We start from the raw sequence: 26,429 nt of genomic DNA on the forward strand, positions 1-26,429 counted from the left end.
CAAGGGAGTAGTAATTGTATCATCCACGCAATCCGAAATCCGCAAATGCTTTCACTCAGGGATACTTTTTTTATTATCAAACTGTAACAATCAGGGGTATTTCCAAATAACGACACCCGATGAGCTTTCGCCGTTATTTGTCTGTTTGTTTAGGCTGAAGAAATTAATTACCATGCGCCCTTTGTTGAAATCTTCATAGATCACGGGTAACCAATCAGTTTTCAAAAATGCGTAAGTTTATTTAGCTGTCCTTGCAGACTGGTAGCCCAGTCTCTTGTCACGCTCGGTTGCGTTAACGAGCAAATTGACTCACGGCAGCTAGTAAGCCCAAGCGGAAATCCAAAGGTCGTATTACCTGAAGAATCAACCTTCATTTGCGAAATATCTACTGCTCTTAAAATCAATATTTCTCCCAATACTAAAATTCAGAACTTTCTAACCAAGGATTACCAGTTGAAACTGGTCGATGGCTGAACATTCCCAGGGAAGACAGCCAGTGTCCACTCTGTGATTCTATCGCTGTGGGAGATGAATTGCATTATTCATTCCGATGTGAAGCTTTACACCAACGGCGATATGAACTCTTAAATAAGCAATATCTTAAGTTTCCAAACATTTAAGAAAATTATGACCACTAACAGTGTAAGAAATCTAAAAGGCCTATCTAAATTCCTTAACAATGTGTACAATACAATTGGTAAATTGTATTAGTGTCCACGTATCCTATTTTTATTATTTTTGTTAAATTGTACATAATAAAAATTGTAGATAATTGTATGTCATGTTATTCTAAGAATAAATGAGTTTGAGTTTGAGTTCGACACCCGAGAAGAAGCCAGAGATTAGTGCTCCTTTTTGAATAGTTTACAATCATGTGTTTTAGGGTTAGCTGTGTTGGCTTAAACGTATTTTTTATTTCAAAAGAAATCTGGATCGGTAAACAAGCAAAACTTGCTTATGTAATACCTCTCCAGGTAACAACTTAACAACAGCTGGATATATATATATAAGAGAGTGATGAACATAAACATACAAAACGCACAAATGAAATACACGAAGCCAGTACACTGAAGCAAGTGGTGTCTGTGAAATAAGGTAATGCAGTTTTCCTTTACTACATGCATAAAATTAAGCTACTCAAACCTTTTGCTTTTGACAATGATGTCATGAACTGATTTAAGAAGAGTCATGTTTGTAGAACTGCTTAACTACTGCCACGTAATATCCTTTTTAGACCATACCCATGTGTGTAGAAATACACAGTGTTTCTGATATTATCGTATTTTTTAACAGTTATAGAAAAAGTGAATTGCATCTTCAAGGTGATATCCACAAGTGCAGTCTGGTATGTCTGATACATGTCGTCTAAACTTATCAGCGTTTAAGTCACTGCAGCCGAGCCTAAGGCGACAGTGGACAATTTGGCATGATCTATGAAAATATTTGAAGTAAAAAATATTAATAATTGCATCAGAACGATTAATTAAGGATTTGATTTCTTTTAATGAGCGAGCATTAGTTACTTCATCGGATAGAGGGTTCCGCAGGTTGATCATATCCAGAAGAAATGATAATAAGCATAGGTCTGTGTTCTACATTTGATTGTTTGTATGTTGAATCTTTTTCTAAGGTTATATTTGCTGTTATCAGAGAATTGAATATACACTTTTCAAATATTTTGGCTAAGCAACTTGTGAGTGCTACAGGTCTATGATTTGGGCATTCATGTTCATCGCTGACACTGACACCGCATCAGCCCGGCAGTGGACTTGACACAGCTATTTGCGCACTGATTATATAACTCCAACAGACAGGTGGGGTGGTTGTTCAAAGCGAAACGGACGACCCCGTCTGTTATCTAATAAATGCTGTGCGGCGCCTTTGATCTTGCCTCCAACCATACACCTTATAGTAGTAAACGACGATCAGGATGGCCTGGAAATAAACACAATTCTGTCTGCCCAGTGTATCCACAATTAACTAGAATGCTTCATATCTACAAATATATATATAGAAAATTGCATCAGTGTGGTTTATCATGTACAATGCTTTCTTACGCTTGGTGAGGCAGACTAAAAATGAACATTAGGATAACGTCAGCAGGGATAAAAGAGGTCATACCAAAGAACTTTATTTACTAGTGGAAAAATCAGACATTCCGATCAACCACTACAAGCCCCGGCCGGATCTCAAGGTTGACCAGATCAACACCCCAAAGGAATATCTCTACGCCAAACAAGCAGTCCCTTTCGTCATGGTGCACAAGAAGGGGGGACAGGACATCGAGTAAGACATCACAAACTACACAGACTTGTACAACTTCTTCCAGAGTAGTGGCGTACCGACCTCAAACCACTTCGTCGCCAATACCGCCGCCCTCCTTGCCAAGAGTCTCTACCAGAATCCCGACCCTCAGGATGAGAAGCTGACCAAGAGACTACTACAAGGACTAAATTTTTTTATTTTTTTTTTGGTGTGGGGGGGTGTTTGCACTTCTTTATTTAATCATTACGCTTTTTTACCCTAATAGTATAAGTGCTTCCCCGTGTGCGAGATAGGCTAAAGTCGGAAAGCGCACGTTAAATCTCCGAGGTACCTATCTACCAGAACTTTATTTGCTGTTCTGGTCATACATAAATATATGTAAGTTACGTACATGGGGAGGCTAGATTATTTACAGCTTACAGCAATATAGTGCAAATATTATGTTCAATAAAAGAAAACGTTGATAGATCTATAACACACTTTTTGTACTTTTAAACAAACTGTGGACTTTTAAGACATTTTCGCTTATTGTAATAACATCTAGCTAACCAATCATGTCTATCTATGAAATCTACAAGCATAGTTGCTGTCAAACCTAAAAAACATATACAGGGAGGTAAGTTTTGACTTGCCAAGCACCTTAAGGTGAGTTTACTTTTAAACTGTCAAAAGCTATTGTCCCTTCAATACTAGTATAAGTCTGGAAGCTGTCTCTCGGACTGTTATGAGTTATGATGTATTTTATGATATAACTGGGGAATGTTCAAATTAGTTACTGTCATTTAATCCAACGTTCTAACTGTCAACTGTCTCAACAGGATCATAGGTTTGGTTATATATCTCCTCCCTGTCTCTATGTCTTAAGTTGGTAATCGGTAACTGCGGTCCAAATGTATCAACTTATTCATCTATTGTTGCAAACTTGACTGATTTAAACATATCTTATTGATCATGAACTACTCAGTCAGTCAAGCACCTGTATCAGAAATGTAAAACCAGCCATGTTTCATGTAGTCCCAATATCACTGAAAAATGCCGATGTAACGTGACATATAAATTTACTCACAGACAATATATTTTTCGTGAGAGTGAAGCACAATTTTATTAAAGTTTTATTAACAATTTCATAAACTATAATAATATTAATATTAAAATTCATCATCACTTGCCAAGTTTATGAAAATGTCCCCATTTGGGAGATGTCACATATAAACAAGGATTCGAACTAAATTTGATCGTCTTTGACACTGAGGTTTATCCCCACTTTGCCAGCAAACTGCAGAAGATTAACAGTGAGTGAGTGAGCATCGTTTCTATGTTTATACAAGAAAAGATGTCATGCCAAAAACGCTCACAGTAGTTAGTGAGTAAACTCACGACCTGTCATGACCTGGTTGAGTGACTTCCTCCAATCAACATGAAAGGATTGCCCACAGAGAAAGAAAGGATTAAAGTCACCCATAAATCTTCTCCTAACATAGTACTCCAACTTCTAAATGCCTCTCAAAGAAGGATTAAAATCCTAAAGATATCCTATCTACGTGGTATAGGTACTCACAACCTCTAATAATAAACTGTTACGTTTGGTATCCCCAGCAATACTCACCATGGTCATTGGGCAAATGTAAAAATCACAAACCCTAACGAGATTCTGTCAACATGGTCACACCCGGTGATTGTGAAGATCTCAAATTCTATCAACTGTCAGACAGCATGGCTGTTCATATTCATTTACAACATCCTCTTATAATTAGTATAAAAGTGTCCCACACAAAACCTTCTTTTATTTATTCTTTCAAAATACAACACAGAAAGTGGGGTGTGGGGAAATGGGACATATTCCTACGTGAAATAATGAGACATTAGTAGTGGTGACGGCTATATCATAATTGTACTGTCTAAAGCATAAATTTGGCGAACGAAAAACGTTATATTTGCAATCAAATGGAATGACTCGTGTGGGCAAATGAATACGTTCGCAATCCACAAACAATCATTTTATTAATGGCGAACATTTACCAACCCGCGACAATCGTGTCAACACGTGGGTTCCCCTTGCAATAAACTCGCATCTAAATTCACTACTGTTCTACTGTCGGCTAGCCACAATGGCTAGACTGGACCCTAGTGGAATGGTTCATGCCATAAAAGTCTAGCAACCGAACACTAATTAAGATGGGCCGACCTTGTATTTACGGTCTGGTGAGCACAGCTCAATGGCCGCTCATTAACTCAAATTTCACATCTGACTGTTTTGTTTTATCTCACTATTCATTTGATACATTTGTCAACTTCAACTGGAACCCGGTCCCGTGTTACACGCGTGGCACACGCGTGTGCAACGGGTTGCACACGCAACGCACACCCGTTGCACACCCGTGTCCAACGGGTGCTCACCCCGTGTGCAACCCGTTGAGCACCCGTGTCACTTGCGTGTTACACGCGTTCTCAACGCGTGTTAGGGGAATGAATTTTAGGCAGTAGTGTACATATCAAGTCTGGTCTCATGTACATACCAAGTCTGGTCTCGTGTACATATCGAGTCTGGTCTCTTGTACATACCAAGTCTGGTCTCATGTACATATCAAGTCTGGTCTCATGTACATATCAAGTCTGGTCTCATGTACATATCAAGTCTGGTCTCATGTACATACCAAGTCTGGTCTCGTGTACATATCAAGTCTGGTCTCTTGTACATATCATGTGTGGTCTCGTGTACATATCAAGTCTGGTCTCATGTACATATCAAGTCTGGTCTCATGTACATATCAAGTCTGGTCTCTCTTGTACATACCCAGTCTGGTCTCATGTACATATGAAGTCTGGTCTCATGTACATATGAAGTCTGGTCTCCTGTACATATGAAGTCTGGTCTCCTGTACATATCAAGTCTGGTCTCCTGTACATATCAAGTCTGGTCTCCTGTATATATCAGGTCTGGTCTTATGTACATATCAAGTCTGGTCTCATGTACATATCAAGTCTGGTCTCCTGTATATATGAAGTCTGGTCTCCTGCACATATCAAGTCTGGTCTCCTGTACATATCAAGTCTGGTCTCCTGTACATATCAAGTCTGGTCTCCTGTATATATCAGGTCTGGTCTTATGTATATATCAGGTCTGGTCTTATGTACATATCATGTCTGGACGAGACAAACCAGCGGCCCTACGCCGTCAGTGTACAGAAATACGCAGTAAACCTTTCTGGACAAGACAAAAGATAAAAATGATAAAGCTGCGACAGGTGGTATGTAACTGAACTACTGGTCAGAGTGACTTCAAACTCATTGTATCGTCAGAATGACAAATTACTATCATCGTAAATCTTGAATTGTTCTGAACCTCCAGGAGTGAAAGGACTTTCATAATTAAAGCACAAATCTAAAGTTTGTTTTCTGGTCAAAGTTTTGAACATTAATGCAATCCCCTACTCCCGAGATAATATATGTTTGTTTGTTGTTTAACGCCACACTCAGCAACTTTCCAGCTATATGACGGCTGACTTTAAACAATCGAGTCTGGACCAGATAATCCAGTGATTGACATCATGAGCATCTATATACGCAACTGGGATACGATGACATGCATCAATTATATCAGCGAGCCTGACCACACGATCCCTTCAGTCGCCTCATACGACAATTCTACCCCGGATATTCACGCGTCTATACATGTTGGAGAGTGACAGGTGTGGTTTAAACACATTTTCATTTCGACTGGTAACTGGGATTGGGAAACAAGACAACTCTCATTCTAATACCTCTTCCTTTATAAAAATCATGTAGTGAGTGAGTGAGTTAGCTTTAACGCCTCTTTTAACAGTATTCCAGTTATATCACGGCCTGTCATCTTAATATGGGAGGAAAGCCCGAAGCGATGCAGGTCTCAGACGTTTACCACTTCGGTGAAACCCACGAGCACGGGCATGGTGCTGACAAACCTAGAAACATAATTGGGGCGAACCGGGATCCGAACCCATAATCATAGGTTTCTGTCGTGCCCAAGGGACGCAACTCTGCATAGCGAATCGCGGCGCCTTAGACGACTGGGCCACCCGTGCCCCCATAAAAATCATGTAATAAGAGATAGCCAAGGTGTATGTAATTACACAACATATTCCTTGTTGGTCAGTTATCAAGTACAAGACAGGTGTCGGGTGTCCATCGCCTACTACCAAGCAAATTGGACACGTGATTCAAAGTTGCTTCTTTCAAAAAAGAGATACACAATCAAAAATATGACTTCGTGGAGCCATGCCTTTGATAAGTTAGTGTGTGTGAGTGAGTGAATTAATGTGGTTCTATACCGCTTCTGGAAATATCCAAGCCAATTTCCAGGCGCCGTACACAACGATATGGGTTCACACTTTGTACTCATGTGAGGAATCGAACCTGGGTCTTCAAGCGACATGAAGCTTAACACCACCCCACCACCCCACCACCCCTAAAAAAAGGAACTAGAAGGAAAAAATGAAACGAAACTTTCAGCACAAACGATTTCGAAGGAACTGTAATCTAGCCGGCAACGGCCACAAACAGCGCAGGCACAATACAGGTAAACACGTGTACCAGATAATCGATAGACTTTTTTATATCTTCTCGCACCACACCTGAAATGTATACACCCTGTGGTGTTTTAATGAATACCTTGTGTGGGATTTATGGATTTTTTCTTAACACTCCTGTTGTTTATTGTAGGTTTAATGTAAATCCGGTATCCTATTATTGTCTTGCTCTGGACAGACGTGTCATTGTTTCGTGATAAAAACCGAGGCATGTTTACTCTGAGGCTTTTGCGTCGGTTAATGTATAGATAGTCATTAGAGTAGTTATTGGAAGGCCACGTGCACCCCTCGTGTACAAGTTAGAGCGATGTTTATGAGCGTGCTGCATAGTGATGTGTCAGCTAGCTACGCGATAAATCGCAAAGAACAATGAAGAACGAAGCTTGGTTTATTTCACGATTAGACATTGTTCTATCATGACGTCATTTCTGAAAATTTGAACATGCGTTCTAAATTTAATGACGTGGTATATATGATGACGTCATTGTAAAATTTCAACTTTGCCTTGATTATGGTTAGGGACCCGTTACCCAAAGCGATCGTAGAGCTACGACTGTTGTAAGTCTAGGGAGTTACAATCATCTTAGCACTACGATCGCTTTGTGGTACAGGGCCAAACACTTTCATGTTGGTTTCACCAATCTGAAATTCGGCATTCTTTCCACACTGATCTGACTCGCCATGATATTAACGAAACACTGTTCAAAGGGAGTTAAAGTCGACCCAGCAGCTCAATGTGTTTTTGCATCTAGGCATCTGCCACTGGGAAAACTACCCAAACAATAAACATTTCAGTCTAGTCAGCCTATCAAGAGACAGACATCCCCCTTTCATCGCGACCGTTACGAGATCTTATTTCAAAAGCTGGAGCGTAATGGTGTAAACGTACATTTTAGATTTTAATGAGTGAGTAAGTTGGGTTTAGCGCCACTTTTAACAGTATTCCTGTTACATCACTGTATGTCAGCTTAATTTGGGAGGAAAGCCCGGAGTCATGCAAGTCTGAGACGATTAAACTTCGGTGAAAACCACGAGCACGGATATGGTGCTGACAAACCTAGAAACATATTCGGGGTGAACTGGGATTCGAACCCACATTCATAGGTTTCTGGTGTGCCAAAGGGACGCAACTCTGCAAATCTAAAGGCGGCGCTTTAGACGTGGCCACTCGTGCCCCCTTTAGATTTTAAGCCACCTACATATAATGTACACTTTGTCTGACTGTATACATAATCAAACATTAGGACAAAGCTTCCTCCATCACTACGGCATGACTCCCCGGTGACAAACAAAGGTTCTGATTCGTAGATGGCATTGATCAGTTAAACAAGCAATGCCTCTGATGGGAACAATTTAGCAGAATGGGTGAGTTGTTGACAACGCTTCGTGACTTCCATTTAGAAGAGGGCTTGTCTGCATCTGTACCATGGATCATCACATTACAAACCCACAGTCCACGAGCAGGAGCAAGTTTAATATAATGCATGTATAAAGCGCCTGTCTCTCTACTTGATAGCTGCTAAGTGGCGCTACATCGTATAATTACCCCTGGCAATTTGTTAGTGTACACACGAATTTCATTCTCACAACCTTGGAGAGTATACAACCCATGCTACCTATTGGGCGCTAGAGGGTTAACAGTCACATTGCCATCTCACATACTGGGTACCCATTCAATATACGACCGCTTCACGAAATCAGAACACACAACGAGACTCTTTGGTTTTCTAGTGATATGCGTAGCTGACATCTACCTGTGCTTTGCATGTTTGGTCAAAATGCCAAAAGACTTAATGGATCTGGAATAGGTGTTCAACCTGTACGAGGAAAAGTACAAGTCGAATTTTGTTACCTCTAACAGGTTAAAAAGGCTTAGAATAATGATTTCGTTCACGTTCGTAAATTGTGTGGTGTTTGGTCCAGTTCAAATGTTCCTTTACAGACACAACCAGGCTATTCTATGTGACGTGTATCCTTCGTGTAATCTCCCTGACTACTGGAAATCCTTTGGATTCACTTTAAATGCCATTCTTAACTTAACGAGACTAATACAATGGCAAGGAAACTTTTTCGAATGTGTGATTTTCACCACCTTTCAACTTCTGGAATTCGAGGCCCTAAGAAGTTCAAGGATTTATCCATGTCTTGTGCCGAGAATATAGAAAGGAAATTCGAAGATCTGGTTGAGCATCACGAATGCTTAGTGGATGTGTTGAATGAGACGAATGACTGCATGCGTCACTATAGCTTTGTTACAATATTTTTAGCTGTACCAATAAACTGTCTGTTTCTGTCTGTATGCTGCCATGTCTAAACCTTTGACAGAACTAGAACTGATTTTCTTGTGTTGTATAGTAACGATGGCACTTACCTTTGTCGGGGTTAAAGTGTTCATTGAAGCGTTAGTCAGTTCAAAGGTAATGTTAAGCATTGCACAAGTATACTCAAAACAAAAGGAACCGATCATGATATTAATTGTCAAAACTACTCTTGAGTGCACTGATATTTCTTTTGAAGATGGGTGACAAGGGCATTTTTAAAGATTTGTTATGGATTTAAAGTGTATGTTTAAATTATGCCTATCAATTAATATATGGTCGTACTATTTTCAGTGTCAATTATAGATACACAGCACAACGTGTATGACGCTTGTGTGTATTATTTTTGCCCCAGAGTATATACGTATTGTTCTCGATATCCGATTAACCGGTGTATTTCAGCTTTCATCACGAAGAACTACTAATCACAACAGCCAATCCTGAAGTGAGGATGATGAAAACAATGTTATATTTTCTTTGTATCGACTGGATGCACAAAATGTAAGTCAGAATTTCCCGTCGCTCTTGCTTTGGGAATAACCAATCTGACACAAAACGCTTGTTCTTTTATTGCGTTACAGCCGTACATGTAGGTTGTCAATGCTAAACCAATAACTGGGTGCACATGTGATCTGAGCCACTGTTGTATCGCTTTGTGACCTGTGCATCCTCAATTATCCAATGTATTATATCTCATTACAGTGATGATAAATACCCTGAACCCATTCATTACCATACCTTTGTTTTGAGCCTGTTTTAAACAGCCGTCCAATCAAATAACTCCCTTGAGCGAGAGAAATTAAGTGCAATGTTATAGATGGAGATGGTGAAGTCACTTCCGAAACGCTGCTATGATAACGAATGGAACAAAGGTATTGATCATAACAGAAAGGACAGTGACTATTACCCGAATTTCTTCACTCGATCACTTGTGTTTTCCGTGTACAGTTTGATCTGTTCGTGGCCAGACATACAGGGGAAACTATCGGCTACAACGTCTACGGCCTTCTCAACATCACCATGCCAACACTACTTGGGGTGATTTTCGTTCCAGTCCGTCAATAGGTGATCGAGTGTGGGTAGTCATTGGGTACATTTCCACAGCTGAATATGCAGTATATTACTCTAATGAAAAAATACATGTGTATATGTTTTGTCTGTTTGTTGATTAACGCCGCAATATTCTAGATATATGACGGGGGCTGGTTATGATCAAGTCTGAGCCAGGCCCTTCGATTCTTGATAAGCAACGATCCTCGCCGTCGGGTACGATGGCGTGCAATGAATCAAGTCACCAAGCCTGACCACCCGATCCATTTGGTCGCTTGTATATTGCTGGGGACCAATTCTAATGCCGAATCACCACCGTCATATAGCTAGAATATTGCTGAGTGGGCGTGAAACAAACAAAATGTGTGTGTTCCAGATTGTAGGGACTCTGGCAACGTATATCATCGTGGTTGTACAGTTCAGACCGACAGACGCACCTCTGTGTCATCCCAACCTGGTGAGGAACGTCACGGACTGAGACATACTACCTGTTCTATGAGGATTCGGTTGAATTGAGCCACGTGACCTAAGCCTTTATTATCCATTAAATAAATGTTTGCGCATGCGTTATAGTTTGTTTGTTGTTTATCTCATTCAAGTATATTCCAGCTATATGATGGAGACCTTTTTAAAGACAAACTTGAAACTCATTTTAATCGAGTAATCCGCAATATATTTATTCGACTCAAGACTGCTATGGAAGGTTATGTTTTGCTGGAAACATTGTTGGGAACTTCTACTATTTGTCTTTGAAACAATGCGCAGCAAGACGAGGCGTCCAGATGACATAAGCGCTTGTTTCAAACATCAGTGAGTGAATTGGGTGCGACGCCGCTTTTAACATTATTCCAGTTATATCAACAGTTATATCACGGCGTGTCAGCTTAATGTGGGAGGAAAGCCCAAAGCTATGCAGGTCTTAGACGTTTAGCACTTTAATGAAACCCACGAGCACATGTACAGTGCTGACAAACCTAGAAATATATCGGGATGAAGAGGGATTCGAAGCCACAATCACAGGTTTCTTGGGTGCCCAGGAGACACAATTCAATCATGAAAGAACTGTGGAGTTTGATTTAGCGGCTAATTGTAAACCCGTGCGATTCCATATGGACATCTAAGAAGCTATGGAGGCCAATGGGTCCAGGGTGTATATCATATTAGAATGGGACAGATTAGAACAGAACATTATTCCACTCCATATACTATCATATTATGTTGAGGTTTACAGTGTTGAATATTTGTTTTTGATGGTGAATATTTCAAATTTGTTACAATTATTATTCTGCTGAAATTAGCAACTTTCATTTCACAAACAGAAATGCGTTTGTCTAAAATATGCAGGTGTGTAAGAATTCCTAATAGCGTCAAAATAGTCACATAGAAACAAATAAATATTCATCACCAAGGTCATTACGATTACCACAGGTACAGAAACGATTATCGATATGTATTTTATTCCATCTTCCTTTCTCAATTTTAGTCGATGGCGCGAAGTTAAATTTTTTAGCAGGTTCAAGTTACCTGTGTTTTGGAATAATTTATAGTGAGTGAGTGAATAAAATTTAACGTCACATCGGCAGTATTTCAGCCATATCGTGACGAGACAGTTGTAATAATTATATCGAGATTAAATAAAAAGCTGTCAACGGTGGACAGTAAAATAACTAGAGTATCACAGTTTCGATTTTAAAACTAGTTTAGAATATTTAAAAGAATATATTATCATTCCACAATACAATATACAAATGGGCTATAGATCACCAGCAACCAAAGTTAGGCCACCATACCAGGGACCGTGGGGACTTACAATACTTCTGCTACCTGCACGACTTCCCAGCAGGATTTACACCATCCCTTTAGCTGCTGGCGATGATACATATTTTAGCCATCAATTAAAATAACAAAGATTCTACGTTTAAAACTGTGGCATGAATAAAGGCACTTCGAAGGATGTGGTCTTACATAACCTCTCAGGGGGACAATCATTTTATTCTACTTCAACCCCTTTGAGGATACAGCCACTAACCATCTTAGTTACAAATTATACACTACCAATATTATAACATATACCTATCTACACAATTAAAAATTTATCAATGAGTTCAATATCTTTTAAAAAAGCAATAATTAAATGAGAACTTATTCTATTAAAAAGATCCTTAATAGATGATGATTTGAAATAAGTATCCCTTGTGATGGAAAAATCAACACAATCAAGCAGGACATGCTTTACCGTGATTCTTTCATCACAAGGGACACAAAATGGAGGATCTTCACCTTTCAACAAATATCCATGGGTGTAACGAGAATGGCCAATACGACATCGTCGTAAAATGACCTCTTCAAATCTGGACTGACAACCCAAGTAAGTGTAACCAATATTTGGTTTAATGTCGTGTAATTTATTGATACCAACTTGGGTGTCCCACTTCCTTTGTATCAGATCCCGGATATATGATCCAATAACGGGCTTGTAATCACTGTATGGAATCAGAAGTTGTGTCACAGATTTGTTGAGTGCTGCTTTAGCAGCAGTATCAGCAATTGTGTTACCAATGATGTCAACATGGCTTAGTAGCCAGGAAAAAACGATGTCGTATTGGCCAGTAGCAAGTTGATTAGATAATTCAAAAATTTCGATTAAATGTGGATGTTTTGAAGACTGATTTGCAATTGCCTGAAGACAGAAAAGAGAGTAGGAAAATATAATAAATTGTTTATGTTTTGATTATTTACTTATGTATTCTAGTACTGTTAATATGGCCCTTGATTCGGTTGTAAAAATTGAACGGTTATCTGGTATTCTGGATGATATAGTTCTGGATCCAATGACAGTGGCGCTGGCAACTGCCTCACCATCCTTGGATCCTTCTGTAAAGATAGATTTGTAGGTACTGTAAACACGTATTAATTGATTATATTCTTGTTGATATATTAGTTGATTGGTCTCGGATTTCCTTAGTTTAGTTAATGTAAGATTCACTTCTGGTTTTACAAACTGCCATGGTGGAGATGACAATAGCTGAGTGGGGGCTATAGAGTCAAGATTTACATACAAACTATGAATAGGAGATGTTCTGAAGGCTCCAAGGCAAAGCCTCAGGCCCTGGCGATGAATAGTATCAAGTAATTTTAAATTGCTCTTACAAGCCCCACCATATATGATGGAGCCATAATCAAGTTTAGAGCGGATAAGTGGTCGATATAGTTGGAGGAATTTTTTTTATCCCCTCCCCACTTTGAATTGGTATTTAATGTGGGGAAGAAAAGTCAAATGAAGGTCGAAAATTAGACCTAAGAATTTGGCTTCCTTTACAACTTTAATGGGAGTGTTATCTAAAATTAATTCTGGATCTTTGTGGGGTTTATATTTTCTACAAAAATGTATAGTTTGTTTTAGATTTTGAAAATTTAAAACCATTTGGAATAATTTATAGAATCTTGTTTGATTACCTCTCTACATCTGAATGCCATTTCTAAATGAACTGTAGACAGGTATAAATGTCATGTAAGAATTGATGCCAGTTAGGTCACAAGTGTTCTTAATAAAACACACCTATTTGAGTCATGAATTATAAACAAAGAAAGATAGGTGGTCTTTCCTGGGATATTTCCCCCAGAATATATGTTATTACCCTGGTGTAAATACTGATTCATGTATATAAAGGTTTCATATTTAAAGGGGTACTTTGTTAAAGGTTGAGAAATTGTCTTTAAAATGTGGTGTGGACATAAGTTGACAACAAATTGACAAATCTGCTTCTTGCACATAATGCACAGCTTCTATACCCTTTTCACACTGGGTCGTTTTGGTGTTCACAAAGTTACATGTTTTACAAAATGCAATTCCAAGGTACGGCTGTTAAAGTTAAGATCCTTATCATGGCTAATCTCCTTGAAGTGGTCCTATAAGTCCTCCATTGTGACTTGCTCCCAGTTTCAGCTGCTCTCAGTATTTCCAGAAAGATTTACGACTGTTTACTTGACCTATCCTAGGACTATCTCGTTACAGGTATTCCTAGATTAATTAGCTGATTATGTTCACCAAGTTCGCAGCGTATATCACCACGTCATATTATCCATCATAGTCATTTAAGGAAATGTCTAATTTATCTTTAGTTTTAGCGTTGAATATGACACTCTTATCTATTTGATAGCTGATAAAATCATCTTCAATAATATCAAAAGTAGAGTGATCCTTCGGGGGTGGGGGTTACATCGTCACAAAAGTCAGACTAAATAGTTTGATTTAACAGTTTGATATAAGAGTTTGATCCATAATGTATAGTCATTGTTTGGTATTTCTTATATCAATAAAATCTGATAAATACCATTTAATGGCCCTTGATCGCTTAGTTGATTCTCTTCTTTTAACACCGGTACACTTTGTTGGATTGCTTTCAGGGACGCGAAAACACTGGGGGTGCATCTGTTTGTAATGCAAACATACTGCCGTTCTTAACTGTCGGTGTTCTCTCAACATATATCTGAGTCGCCGTCATATTAATGAAATACTGTTCAAAAGGTGGTTAAACCCCACCCAGCAACTCACTGTGTTTTCGCATCGAGGCATCTGCCATTGGGAAAACTACCAAAACTACAACTATTCCATTCTAGTCATTCTATCAAGAGACAGCTATTCCCCCTTTTATCACCCCCGTCACGAGATCTAATTTGTATTGCTGGAGCATAATGTTTTAACAGTACATACGGCGTTTCAGATTTCAAGTCACCTACAGATAATAAACCTTTTCTCTGGCTGTACACATAAATCAAACGTCAGGACAAAGCCTCCTCTATTACCACGACATGCCTCCCTGGTGACAAACATAGGTTTTAATTCGTTGATGGCATTGATCAATCAACCAATAATGATGCTGATGGGGACAGTGTATCGGTTGTTGATCTCCTTTCAATAGAGGGCTTGTCAATGATGTATCCGTTTTATCTTTACCATTGATTACCACTGTCCAAACTCCCTGTCCACGAACAGGAGCAGATATAATATAATGCATTTATAAAGCGTCTGACCTTCTACTTGATAGCTGCTCAGTGGCGCTATGCGGTATTATTACCACTGTCAATTGGGCGCCAACAGGTTAACTGTGACATTAATATCTCACCACACCGTGTCCCATTCACTGCTAGGAGAACAGATGCTCAAGTCGCTTGCCTAAGAAGACATCGCATATAACGTGCTTCATTGTGGGACAGGATCAAAGCCCTAGCAACTCTCACGAGTCAAGCTACAAACACGCAAAGAAGACGAATGACATATGGTAGGATGATATGTATTCATCGACCTTCAAGCTGTGGATAAAACATACCTTATCAGTATACATTGCTGTTTGGCGTGATCTTGTAGTGATTACTCCTATACCGAACTGTTACCCTGCAACATGTTTATACAAGTTGAGCCAAGTGATGATTCTAGGGACAATAGCAATCAGAAGTCCAAGTTCACAGCCTCTCTCTTCCAGTATGTTCGAACAGTCCTTTGCTTAGGAGGAATGTTCTGTGGAGAAGGTAACAACACAAGAAGGTGGAAGAAGAAGGTTGCAATACTCATTTTCGTTGTATACCTAGTACACATTCCACTGTATTCCATCGCAATATACGATCGCTTCACGAAATCAGAACACACAACAAGACTCTTTGGTTTTCTAGTGATATGCGTAGCTGACATCTACCTCAGCTTTGCATGTTTGGTCAAAATGCCAAAAGACTTGATGGAGCTGGAAAAGGTGTTCAACCTGTATAAGGAAAAGTACAAGTCGAATTTAGTTACCTCAAACAGATTAAAAAGGCTTAGAATAATGATTTCGTTCACGTTCGTAAATAGTGTTGTGTTTGGTCCAGTTCATATGTTCCTTTACAGACACAACCAGGCTATTCTATGTGACGTATATCCTTCGTGTAATCTCCCTGACAACTGGAAATACTTTGGATTCACTTTAAATGCCATTTTTAACTTCACGGGACAAATACAATGGCAAGGACACTTTCTCGTATGTGTGATTTTCACAACCTTTCTGCTACAGGAATTCGAGGCTCTTGCTAAGAAGTTCAAGGAGTTATCCATGACCAGTGTCGAGAATATAGAAAGGAAATTCGAAGATCTGGTTGAGCATCACGAATGCTTAGTGGATGTGTTGAATGAGACGAATGACTGCATGCGTCACTATAGCTTTGTTACAATATTTTTAGCTGTACCCATAAACTGTCTGTTTCTGTATGCTGCCATGTCTAAATCGTTGACAGAACCCGAACTGATTTTCTTGTGTTGTGGAATGACGATGGCACTTACCTTTGTTGGGGTTAAAGTGTTCATTGAAGCGTTAGTCAGTTCTAAGGTAAGGTTAAGCAATGCACACATATACTCAAAACTAAAGAAACTGATCAGCCAATTTTGACCCTCAACTGTTCAACACAAACACCCATATTGCGCGTGCAGTCCGTGCTTCACACTCTGACTATGGTTCACTCTGACACAGTCGTATTACAAAACGTTCCACACGATTTTCTTCGTTATTTTATCAGAATAAGTGTGTACTCACTGATATTCGATACTTGTTACTTCTTTGTTGTTGTTTATAACTTGGTGTAGACTTTGTCACAAACGAATTTTGATGAGCGACATGATCACGACCGCTTGCTACCCACGCATGCGCAAACATTGTCTTTTAACATTATTCCAGTTATATCAACAGTTAAACCACGGGGTGTCAGCTTAATGTGGGAGGAAAGCCCGAAGTGGTGCAGGTATTAGACGTTTACCACTGTAATGAAACCTACGAGCACATGTATAGTGCTGACGAACCTAGATACATATCGAGGTGAAGAGGGACTCGAAGCCACAATCATAGGTTTCTAGGGTGGCCGGGAGACGCAATTCAACCATGAAAGAACTGTGGAGTTTAATTTAGCGGTTAAATGTAAACCTGTGTCATTCCATCTGGACATCAAAGAAGCTATCATGGCGAATTGGTCCAGGGTGTATATCATAATAGAATGGGTGAGATTAGAACAGAACATTATTCCACTCCAGACTATATACATATTATGTTGAGGTTTACAGAGTTGAATATTTGTTTTTGATGGAGATTATTTTAAATTTGTTACAATTATTATTCTGCTGAAAATAGCAACTTTCATTTTACATAGATGCGTTTGTCTCAAATATGCAGGTATGTTAGAATTCCTATTGTCGTTAAAATCGTCACATAGAAACAAATAAATAGTCATCACCAAGGTCATTACGATTACATCAGGTACAGAAACGTTCATCGATATGCATTTAATTCCATCTTCCTTTTCTCAGTCTTAGTCGATGACACGAAGTTTTAAATTCTAGTAGGTTCAAGTTACATGTGTTTTGCAATAATTTATAGAATCGTTTTCTATTACCTCTCTACCTCTGAATTCCATTTCTGAATGAACTGGTCATGTAGACAGGAATTAATGTGGTATTCAAGCCATTCTAAAGATGGAAAGGTTTTATCAGCACAGATATATGAAGTGTTGCCAGTTAGGTCCACAAATGTTCTTGATCAAGCACATCCATTTATTAGTAGTGTTGTATAAGTGTTTGAGGTATGAATTATAAACACAGAAAGATACGTTGATGGCCTTTCCAGAGATATTTTCCCCAGAGTATATGTTATTACCCTGGTGTAATCATTCATTCATGTATATAAAGGTTTCATATTGAAAGGGGTACTTTCTTAAAGGTTGAGAAATTGTCTTTAAAATGTGGTATGGACATAAGTTGACAACAAATAATAAAATCTGCTTCTTGCACATTACAAAATGCAATTCCAAGGTATTGCTGTCAAAGTTAAGATCCTTATCATGGCTAATCTTCTTGAAGTGGTCGTATAAATCCCCCATGGGAGGAAACTTGCTCCCAGTTTCAGCTTCTCTCAGTATTTCCAGAAAGATCTACGACTGTTTACTTGACCTATCACGTGGTGCGTTCCTAGATTAATTAGCTGGTGAGTTCGCAGAGTATATCCTCAGGTAAGTCATATCATCTATCATAGTCTTTCAAGGAAATGTGGTCTGGTCTATCTTTAGTTCTAGCGTTAAGTATCTTAAGTTCTCCAATCAATATAACACTGTTATCCATTTAATAGCTGATATCATCATTTTCAATCATATCAAGAGTAGAGTGATCTCTCGTGGGTGGGGTTACATAGTCTCTTTAGTCAGATTATAGAGTTTGATTTAAGAGTTTGATCCATAACGAATAGTCATTATGCGGTTTTGTTTCTATCAAAAAGTTCTGATAAATAACGATTAATGACTCATGATCGCTGAAATGATTTTCTTCTTTTAATACCGGTACACTTTGTTGGATTGCTTTCAGGGACGCGAAAATATTGTGGGTGCATCTGTAATACAAACATACTGCCGTTTATATTTGACTCTATTGCGAACCGATGTGAAATCAATACCTGTTACATCAAGAGAGTGTTAGCAAGTACCCTTCTAACTGTCAAGTTTGATTTATTTCTTGAATTTATTGAGATGATACAGCTGCTGCGGATGTTTTGCTTTTTCAGAAGTTTCATTGCCCAACGATGGCAATTCATGGGTTTTTATGTTATGTTTGAAACAATGGTATGCTTCAGCCAATGCTTTGGATGTGACAATAGCCACGCAGTAAGTTCTTCAGCACATTTCCTCATTGATGTGTATAGTGTACACGTCCGGGTATAATAAACTAGAAGACAAAAGGGATTGTTTTCTTTTAAAACGAAGAAATTCAATGGTTTTGTGAACGGGATGATCCCGCGAATTAAAACACCAACTAAACCGCAAGACAGAGAGTAGTGAAGATAATAGGTTTAATCCAACAATAATTCAGACATAAGTACTTTTACAGTACACATAGAAATATTCTAGCTGTGGAATACAATAGGCAAGCGGGTTTTCAGCAGTGAGTCAGTTCACAGAATTCGGACATGATGGGCGGGTGGGATCCAATATTTCCTGTCCTCTCTTTGTCAAGGGTTCCTTTCATATATGGTTGACAGACGTTCATAAGCGAAAGAGATGGGAAGATTGTTAACTAACAGCAAATTCTTGCACGAAAGTTCCTAACGGTATATTCCGTCCACTTCGGTAACTACTAGTATTTGATAACTAATTGGTTGAGTTAACTTTCTGGATACCTAAATATTTGTAATGTCTTCATTCATCATTTTAAAGTATAGTATAACCATATCTGTAGGGCATCACGTTTAAATGTCATGTCAGTGATATTAGACGTATAGATAACTAAATGAGTACTCGTTAGGTGCCGTTTTTATTACAATGAGTAATTGTAGACGATCGACTTATTTAATCACGTTATGTTGGCTATGTGATTTAATACGAGTCAGCAGTTTATCTTTTATACAATTGATTGTAATTACCGTTAAGGTCCACCATCATTTCGATATCGGAGCACGAAAGATTATCCGTCTTGGAGAAGAAGTTGCAAAGTGCTACCAACACCTCTGTTCGCATGACCAACTGATGTAAACAATAGTCCCGTCCGCAGGTGTTGTTATTTAACACTGTTTAATAACGGTGTATTGTAAATAAATAGTTATAATACTATAATATTTCTGTATGGATTTCCTAACATACATCTATGTGTCACCTATATATTGTGTATTTTGCACCGGGCTTCACCGGCGCTGTTAAAAAGTAAAAATTGAAGAATATACTGGATATGAATATTTCCCCATGTCGATAAAACATTCCGTTAAAATACACCCAAATGTTTCGATGTATTTTGTTTTAGAGAACTGAACAGGAAAAGACGAACGAGTCAAATTAACAGTGGCAGGGGCACATATTTTGTACCTTTCACTTTACCTTTTCACTTCGCCTTCGCGATATGTAGGATATGGTTCCCCACATCATCACACTACCGCCACCAAAAATTTAGTCTTCCTGTATGGAGTTTCGTTCCCGCCTGTATACACGTCTAGCATCTGCACGGCGAAGTACTAAACGTGACTCGTCACTAAACCAAACTTGTCTCAATCGCAGTTGTAGCCATACTCTGTGACCTTGACACCACTGACCTCGCAGTTGACAATCCATGTGCGTCAAAATGACACCTCAAACTTGGCGTCTCGCGCGAATACCTTCAGCGCGTAAACGTTTCCTCAATGTCTGGGCTGATATCTGACGCAATAATGGTATTGGCTTAGTTGTTGAGGTGGTCGTGGTGGGTCTTTCACTTATTTGACGTAGCTGTTTGAATCTGACCTGTGCACTAGTAGTGATACGTCACGGTGGTCGACCGGACCTTGGAAGGTCACGTGTTGTCCCGTGTATATGATAACGGTTCCAGTCTTGTAATGGTGCTTGGTGCTATGTGGAAATACCTGGCTACAGCTGATGATTCTCCTGTTTGCAATCGGTCGATGGCGTTTTTGCGTTGGACTTCCGTCAGTCGTGGCATATTTTCGCAGTTCACTTGCTATTAGATTGTGATGGCATGCAAATGAAAACCCAACGTTCGGCATTCTTTCAACATTGATCTTAGTCACCGTGATGTCAACGAAATACTGCTCAAGAAGAGTTTAAATCCAAACCAGCAACTCAATGTGTTTTCGGATCTAGGCATCAGCCACTGGGAAAACTACCCAAACAATAGACATTTCAGTCTAGTCAGCCTATCAAGAGACAGACATCCCCCTTTCATCAGCCCCGTCACGAGATCTTATTTGTATTGCTCGAGCCTCGTGGTTTAAACGTACATACGGCGTTTTAGATTGCAAGTAACCTACAGATTATAAACGCTTTCTCTGGCTGTTTACATGAATTAAACATAAGGACATTGTTTCCTCCATTACCAAGACTTGACGTCCTGGTGACAAACGTTGGTTCTAATAGGGCCCATAAGTCTCGCGAAGCGCTACTTCCGGTACTAGCATTTCCGGTGACATGCCAATATTCATGAACTAGTTCTGCTTTCGAAATGCGCGACCGCCAAAGCTAACTCTGTAGACGGGACCAAGTATACTACCATGCATGGTTGTCACCGCTGTTGACAGTCGTAAAAGTTTACTTATTTCGGTATAATATGATCGGTTATTTGTCATTCCTGCAAGGTTTATTGGTTCCTGATTGACAACTGACAACCATAGGACCGTTCGTAAAGGTATGTGTTCTTTTCTTTACCTTTAAAATAATTTTAACAACCAGTGCGGTACTATCGTTCAGACGCGTATTTATAGTCTCAGTGGACAGTGTTTTATGATTACGGAGGATGTGTTACATGTTTCTCTGATGTTATATTATTTATGAAGATGTAACTACTAATAGGTAGGCCACATTACCCAACTTACCATGGTATTCTGGTATCTGACAGCATGAGCAGTGTCAAGGAAGCCGTGCCTTTGACAGTTTGAATAGGTATTAAATTATTAGGCAAGATTTGGGGGATGAAATTTGGAAAATTTATGGCATGAACATATTTTTAAACGTGACATATATTTTAGGATATTCTATTAATTTATTTTTTTAGTATTTATAGTATTTAATAAACCAGTCATATGTTTGAAACTTAAATTTAAAAATGCATTATATTTGGTCATATATATATATTTGCTCTGTCACTCACCTTTAATAAAGTAAATAATTTTCCATTATGGCATTTGTTAGCTTTGATGAGAAACTTATTTTCAAAATATGTTTTTTTATGAAGGAGGGTTTATGCAATGTATAAAGCATATGCATAAATTGTTGTGTAATTATCAAAATTAGTTTGTATATTTAATGTGAATAGTTATGATAACATGCAGAGTTATTATTATTTGCACTTTGGTAGGCTTGAACTAAAGTTTTACTCTCATCTAAATGTAAAGGATGACAAAAATTAAGGAAGACACACACACACACACACACACACACACACACACACACACACACACACACACACACACACACACACACACACACACACACACTCAAAAATGGTTTATTGAAATAATTAAAAGTTTAGTTACCTATTTTGGATGAATGAGTCTCATTACTGCAGGCCAAAAAGATTTTCATGGCCCTGCCAATATATATATTAATCCCAAAAATAATTACGCTAATTAAATAAATGTCCTCTCAACATGCACAAAAAAAGAATATATGTGAAACTTCTATTATAAACATAAACAAAATTATAGTGTCACAAATCAGTCAATAGTTAATCAAATAACCATGAAACCAAATCAATACATTATATCGATGACTATAATTTAGTATTTGAAATAAATATATCAAACCCTAACCTGTAAAACACACATATCCCTTGATTTCGAATTCCATTCGAATATATCCAATATTATGGGCATAATGAAATTGTGTCAGTCAAAATTTTTTTTTTAATTTACTTGCGAAATTCAGTTGAAGACCTCTTAGTCTTAGGTGGTTTCAGGTTTGTGCAACATTTATTTGCTGTTAGTATTCCATATGAATATTCACAGTGATATACCTATTTTTCAAATTGTGTAAACATTATTTGTTAAGTCCGGTGATGAATAGAACTGGTGTTGGACAATGGTAATTTTACACTGTGTATGTACTTGATGTCTAGCTCTATGTTGTTGCAGAACATGAATGTTTTTTTTCTTGGTTATGCAGGAGTGAATTTCTGCTGTACAGCAACCAAAAGTCGAAGCAGCATCCAGCACACAGCAACTTCAAGTCAGAAGTGGCCAAAATGCAAGACAAATACACTGAATTGTGTAGGCGATCACCAATGACATGTCCTACATTAAGAAAGATTCTTACTATCATATGAAGTGTAATGTTATTCTGAGGGAAGAAATAAAAGTGTTACACCTTGTCAGCAATATAATTGTTATGACACTGCAGACTGTGATTGATAGCAGGATTAATTGTGATGAACGGTAGGGTTTTTTAAATTAATATTTCTGGTTGTGAGGCTCAATTGAACCAAGTAAAGAAAATTGCCACAAGTCCAAAACATTAATACATTCACCTTATCACTCAATCAACACTGATGAACACAAATTTAGTGCAACCATATTGACTTGATGCAGAGATAGAAACAATTGCACCTATTTTTCATATATTTGTGTATTTCAAATATTCTGCTCAAAATCCAAGTCAAACAAATGAGGTAACTGACATTTCACATTTTTCGCTATCCATTTGGACCAATCTGTTTTAAGATCTGGTCAAGAAATGTCAATGTTTATTGGCTATTGTTCTATGAAACAGTGTAATTTGCATGCTGGACCCTAAAACAGCGATGCAAAAACAAGACATGTTGATATTTCAACAAAGAATTCATTTCACAAAGCAACAACTGCCATGCCATTGGTTAAGTTAAAATTTCATTGGTGAGCATCTGTTGTATTTTTTTGGAAACTCTTGACCCATAAACATTCCATGTGCATTGTTATGATATTATTTTCAATATCAATTCAGTATCATGGCTGATACCAGAAATATTAAAAAACCTTTTTTTGTATGGCATTATCCCAGACAAAAAACAATAAATAAGCTTCAGATCTATTCAGTAATTTTATTCCAAGGTCACAAGTATTAAACATTCATGGCAAATATTCCCAAATGCCAAACCTGAACAAATAAATGTGCCAGCATGCACTGTTACTGGTGTCAGTATCTAGATTCACACTGGACTGGAGAGTCCCAAGATGTTCTGCAACACCATGTTGATGACAAGTAGGTCCTGTTCCAGAAAGTGTCCAGTGTATATGGTGTATTCTGTTGGTCACAGACATCATTTACAGAACCAGTACTTCAGATAGAACTTTAATATGTTTACACCTGTATACACAACAAGAATTGTTCTTTCATAGGCAATGCAATGCTTGACCACAAAATATTCCAAAAAATATGTTATAGTCCGAGATGCTCTTGAGGTGTAGTTATGTTTGGCATCAAGGTAATTCTGGTGATCCATATGCATCTACTCGTGGGTCAGATGAGGAAATCTTTCTCCCCTCAAACATGGAAATATGGCCCAACTGCAAAAGATGAATAACACTTATGAGATCATATAATATAAACTTCTAAAATACCAGTCATTTCTTACAATGCCCACATCAAGATATACTTAATAAATTAAGCATGTACATTGTACCTTCAACTGAATATGATAAACAAATGCTAAATGGGGTTGTAATGATCAAGTCTATTCACATCATACAGAATACATTTAAGTGAGGTCACTTTTCAGAGATCTTAAAAACAAACACTGCAAGGATTTAATCATCATTATTTACAAATTAGATTAATATTTTTTGTGTGTGAATAAAACCTGATTTTTCAGTGCACATAACACTATCATCGTGATATTGGCACATATCCTTATTTATTTACACAGGCACCCCCATAAGTCTCCTTGCACAACATTAAGTATTGACAAAATTTGCATTGCCAACATGCACATGATAGGCCTTCTTTAAATATGACTATAGTTTGTGTCATCTCCCCTGGACCTACAAATATAATTCTGTGACGTTCCTTATCAGAGCTGAACATTTATTATTGGAAAAGGTTAAGGATAGATGTAATGGAAATTTGCCATAACATTGTATGGTGCATAAACCGAGAGCATATTGAAATACCTTCAGAACGAATGTTTATGCTCATTTTACAACGCCATCACCATTGTACGTGTGATGATGAACCATGAACCGACCAGTATTGCCTTATCAACACTGACAAGTATACCAACTTATCAGAAGTGTGCAAAAAACTTACCTCAATATTTATGAATGGGTAGCGGCCAGTTTCACATCGACCATAGGACGTCTTGACAACACTGCAACTGCTTTTACAAGCCAACACTTGCTATTCATGTTCCCCATCTCGAGTGTTTTAATGCCTGTGACAGTGTCATGTTTTTCTAAGTCACACCTGCGTGTTCCAAATATGATTCGCCGGGCCCTGTCCAACGTGACACTGCTGTCGCCATTGCCGCGAGACGTTGTTTGTCACCGGAAGTACTAAATAACGCTATGTCTCGCGTAGTCCCGTGACCTACTTACACCCCCTATTCGCCGACAGCATTGATCAATTAAACAAGCAATGATGGGAACAAAGTAATGGACTGGGCAAATGTAATATAATGCATTTATAAAGCACCCGCCTTTCAACTTCATAGCTAATCAGTGGCGCTACACGGTATTATTACCACTGTCAATTGGGCGCTGGCAGGTTAACAGTCACATTGCCATCTCCCCACACCCTGTACCCATTCACTGCTGGGAGAACAGATGCATAGGTCGAAAAAGTTTTTAATAAAGCACATCCATTTATTGGTAGTGTTGTATAAGTGTTTAAAGAATTATAAACAACCATTGATTCATGTATATAAAGGTATATTCAAGGTGGTACGTTCTTAAATGTTGAGAAAATGTCTTTCAATTAAAGTATGGAGATAAGTTGACAACAAATTGACAAATTATAAAATCTGCTTCTTGCACATAGTGCACAGATTCCATACCCTTTTCACAGTGTGTCGTTTTGGTTTTCACAATGTTTTACAAAATGCAATTCCAAGGTATGAGCAGTCAAGGTAGGATACTTATCACGGCTAATCTTCTTGAAGTGGTCGTTGAAGTACCCCACTGGAGGTAATTATAATTTGTTCCCCTTTGAACTTCTCTTTGTATTTCCAGAAAGCTTATTTAGAGTCTTTTTGGTGTTCACGACGTTACATATTTTACAAAATGCAATTCCAAGTCCCCCATTGTAATTTGCTCCCAGTTTCAGCTGCTCTCAGTATTTCCAGAAAGATTTACGACTGTTTGCTTGACCTATCCTGTGACTATCTCGTTACAGGTATTCCTAGATTAATTTCATTTAGTGATTCTCACTAAATGGTTAATTGAAACCATAATGCACCTCTTTGTTTACCCCCGTTACATCATTTCCTCTTCCAATCTCCGCCACATATGTCATAATTCTACTTCCTATGACGTCATCAAACTTTCTCTTGCGTCATCACCATCGTCCGTTAGTTCTGTCAAAATTTTCTGTACCCAGTTTTTGGACAGCAATTCTCAACTTTTGGCTCCCACCCACCCTCCCCCTAGCTTCACACATTCATATTCTCTCTAAACAATCTTGTGTACATATATGGCACAGGGCAAACTATATACATTGCTTATTTATTCAATAAATGTTATAGGTGGGCGTGGTTCGTGTGGGCTACAAATGTAAATACTTACTT

At 38.3% G+C, this 26,429-nt stretch overlaps 1 protein-coding gene and 1 pseudogene across 1 annotated transcript; both read left to right on the forward strand.

Annotated features, from left to right (window-relative positions):
- LOC139454932 (uncharacterized) overlaps window positions 1-10,676 on the forward strand; it is a 35,735-nt pseudogene extending 25,059 nt beyond the window's left edge.
- A 4,924-nt stretch (window positions 10,677-15,600) lies between these two features.
- LOC139454933 (uncharacterized) lies at window positions 15,601-16,614 on the forward strand. Its single transcript, XM_071236531.1, has one exon. It carries the CDS (start codon window positions 15,601-15,603, stop codon window positions 16,612-16,614), a length of 1,014 nt encoding a protein of 337 aa, XP_071092632.1.
- Window positions 16,615-26,429: the final 9,815 nt, after the last annotated feature.

The sequence above is a fragment of the Haliotis cracherodii genome, unplaced genomic scaffold, assembly GCF_022045235.1.
Source record: "Haliotis cracherodii isolate W230 unplaced genomic scaffold, xgHalCrac1.p SCAF_11, whole genome shotgun sequence".
Classification (NCBI taxonomy): Eukaryota; Metazoa; Mollusca; class Gastropoda; order Lepetellida; family Haliotidae; genus Haliotis; species Haliotis cracherodii.

What these genes read in the sequence shown, in the direction of transcription:
- LOC139454933 (XM_071236531.1), top strand. Translation starts at nt 15,601, where the DNA reads ATGTTTATACAAGTTGAGCCAAGTGATGATTCTAGGGACAATAGCAAT.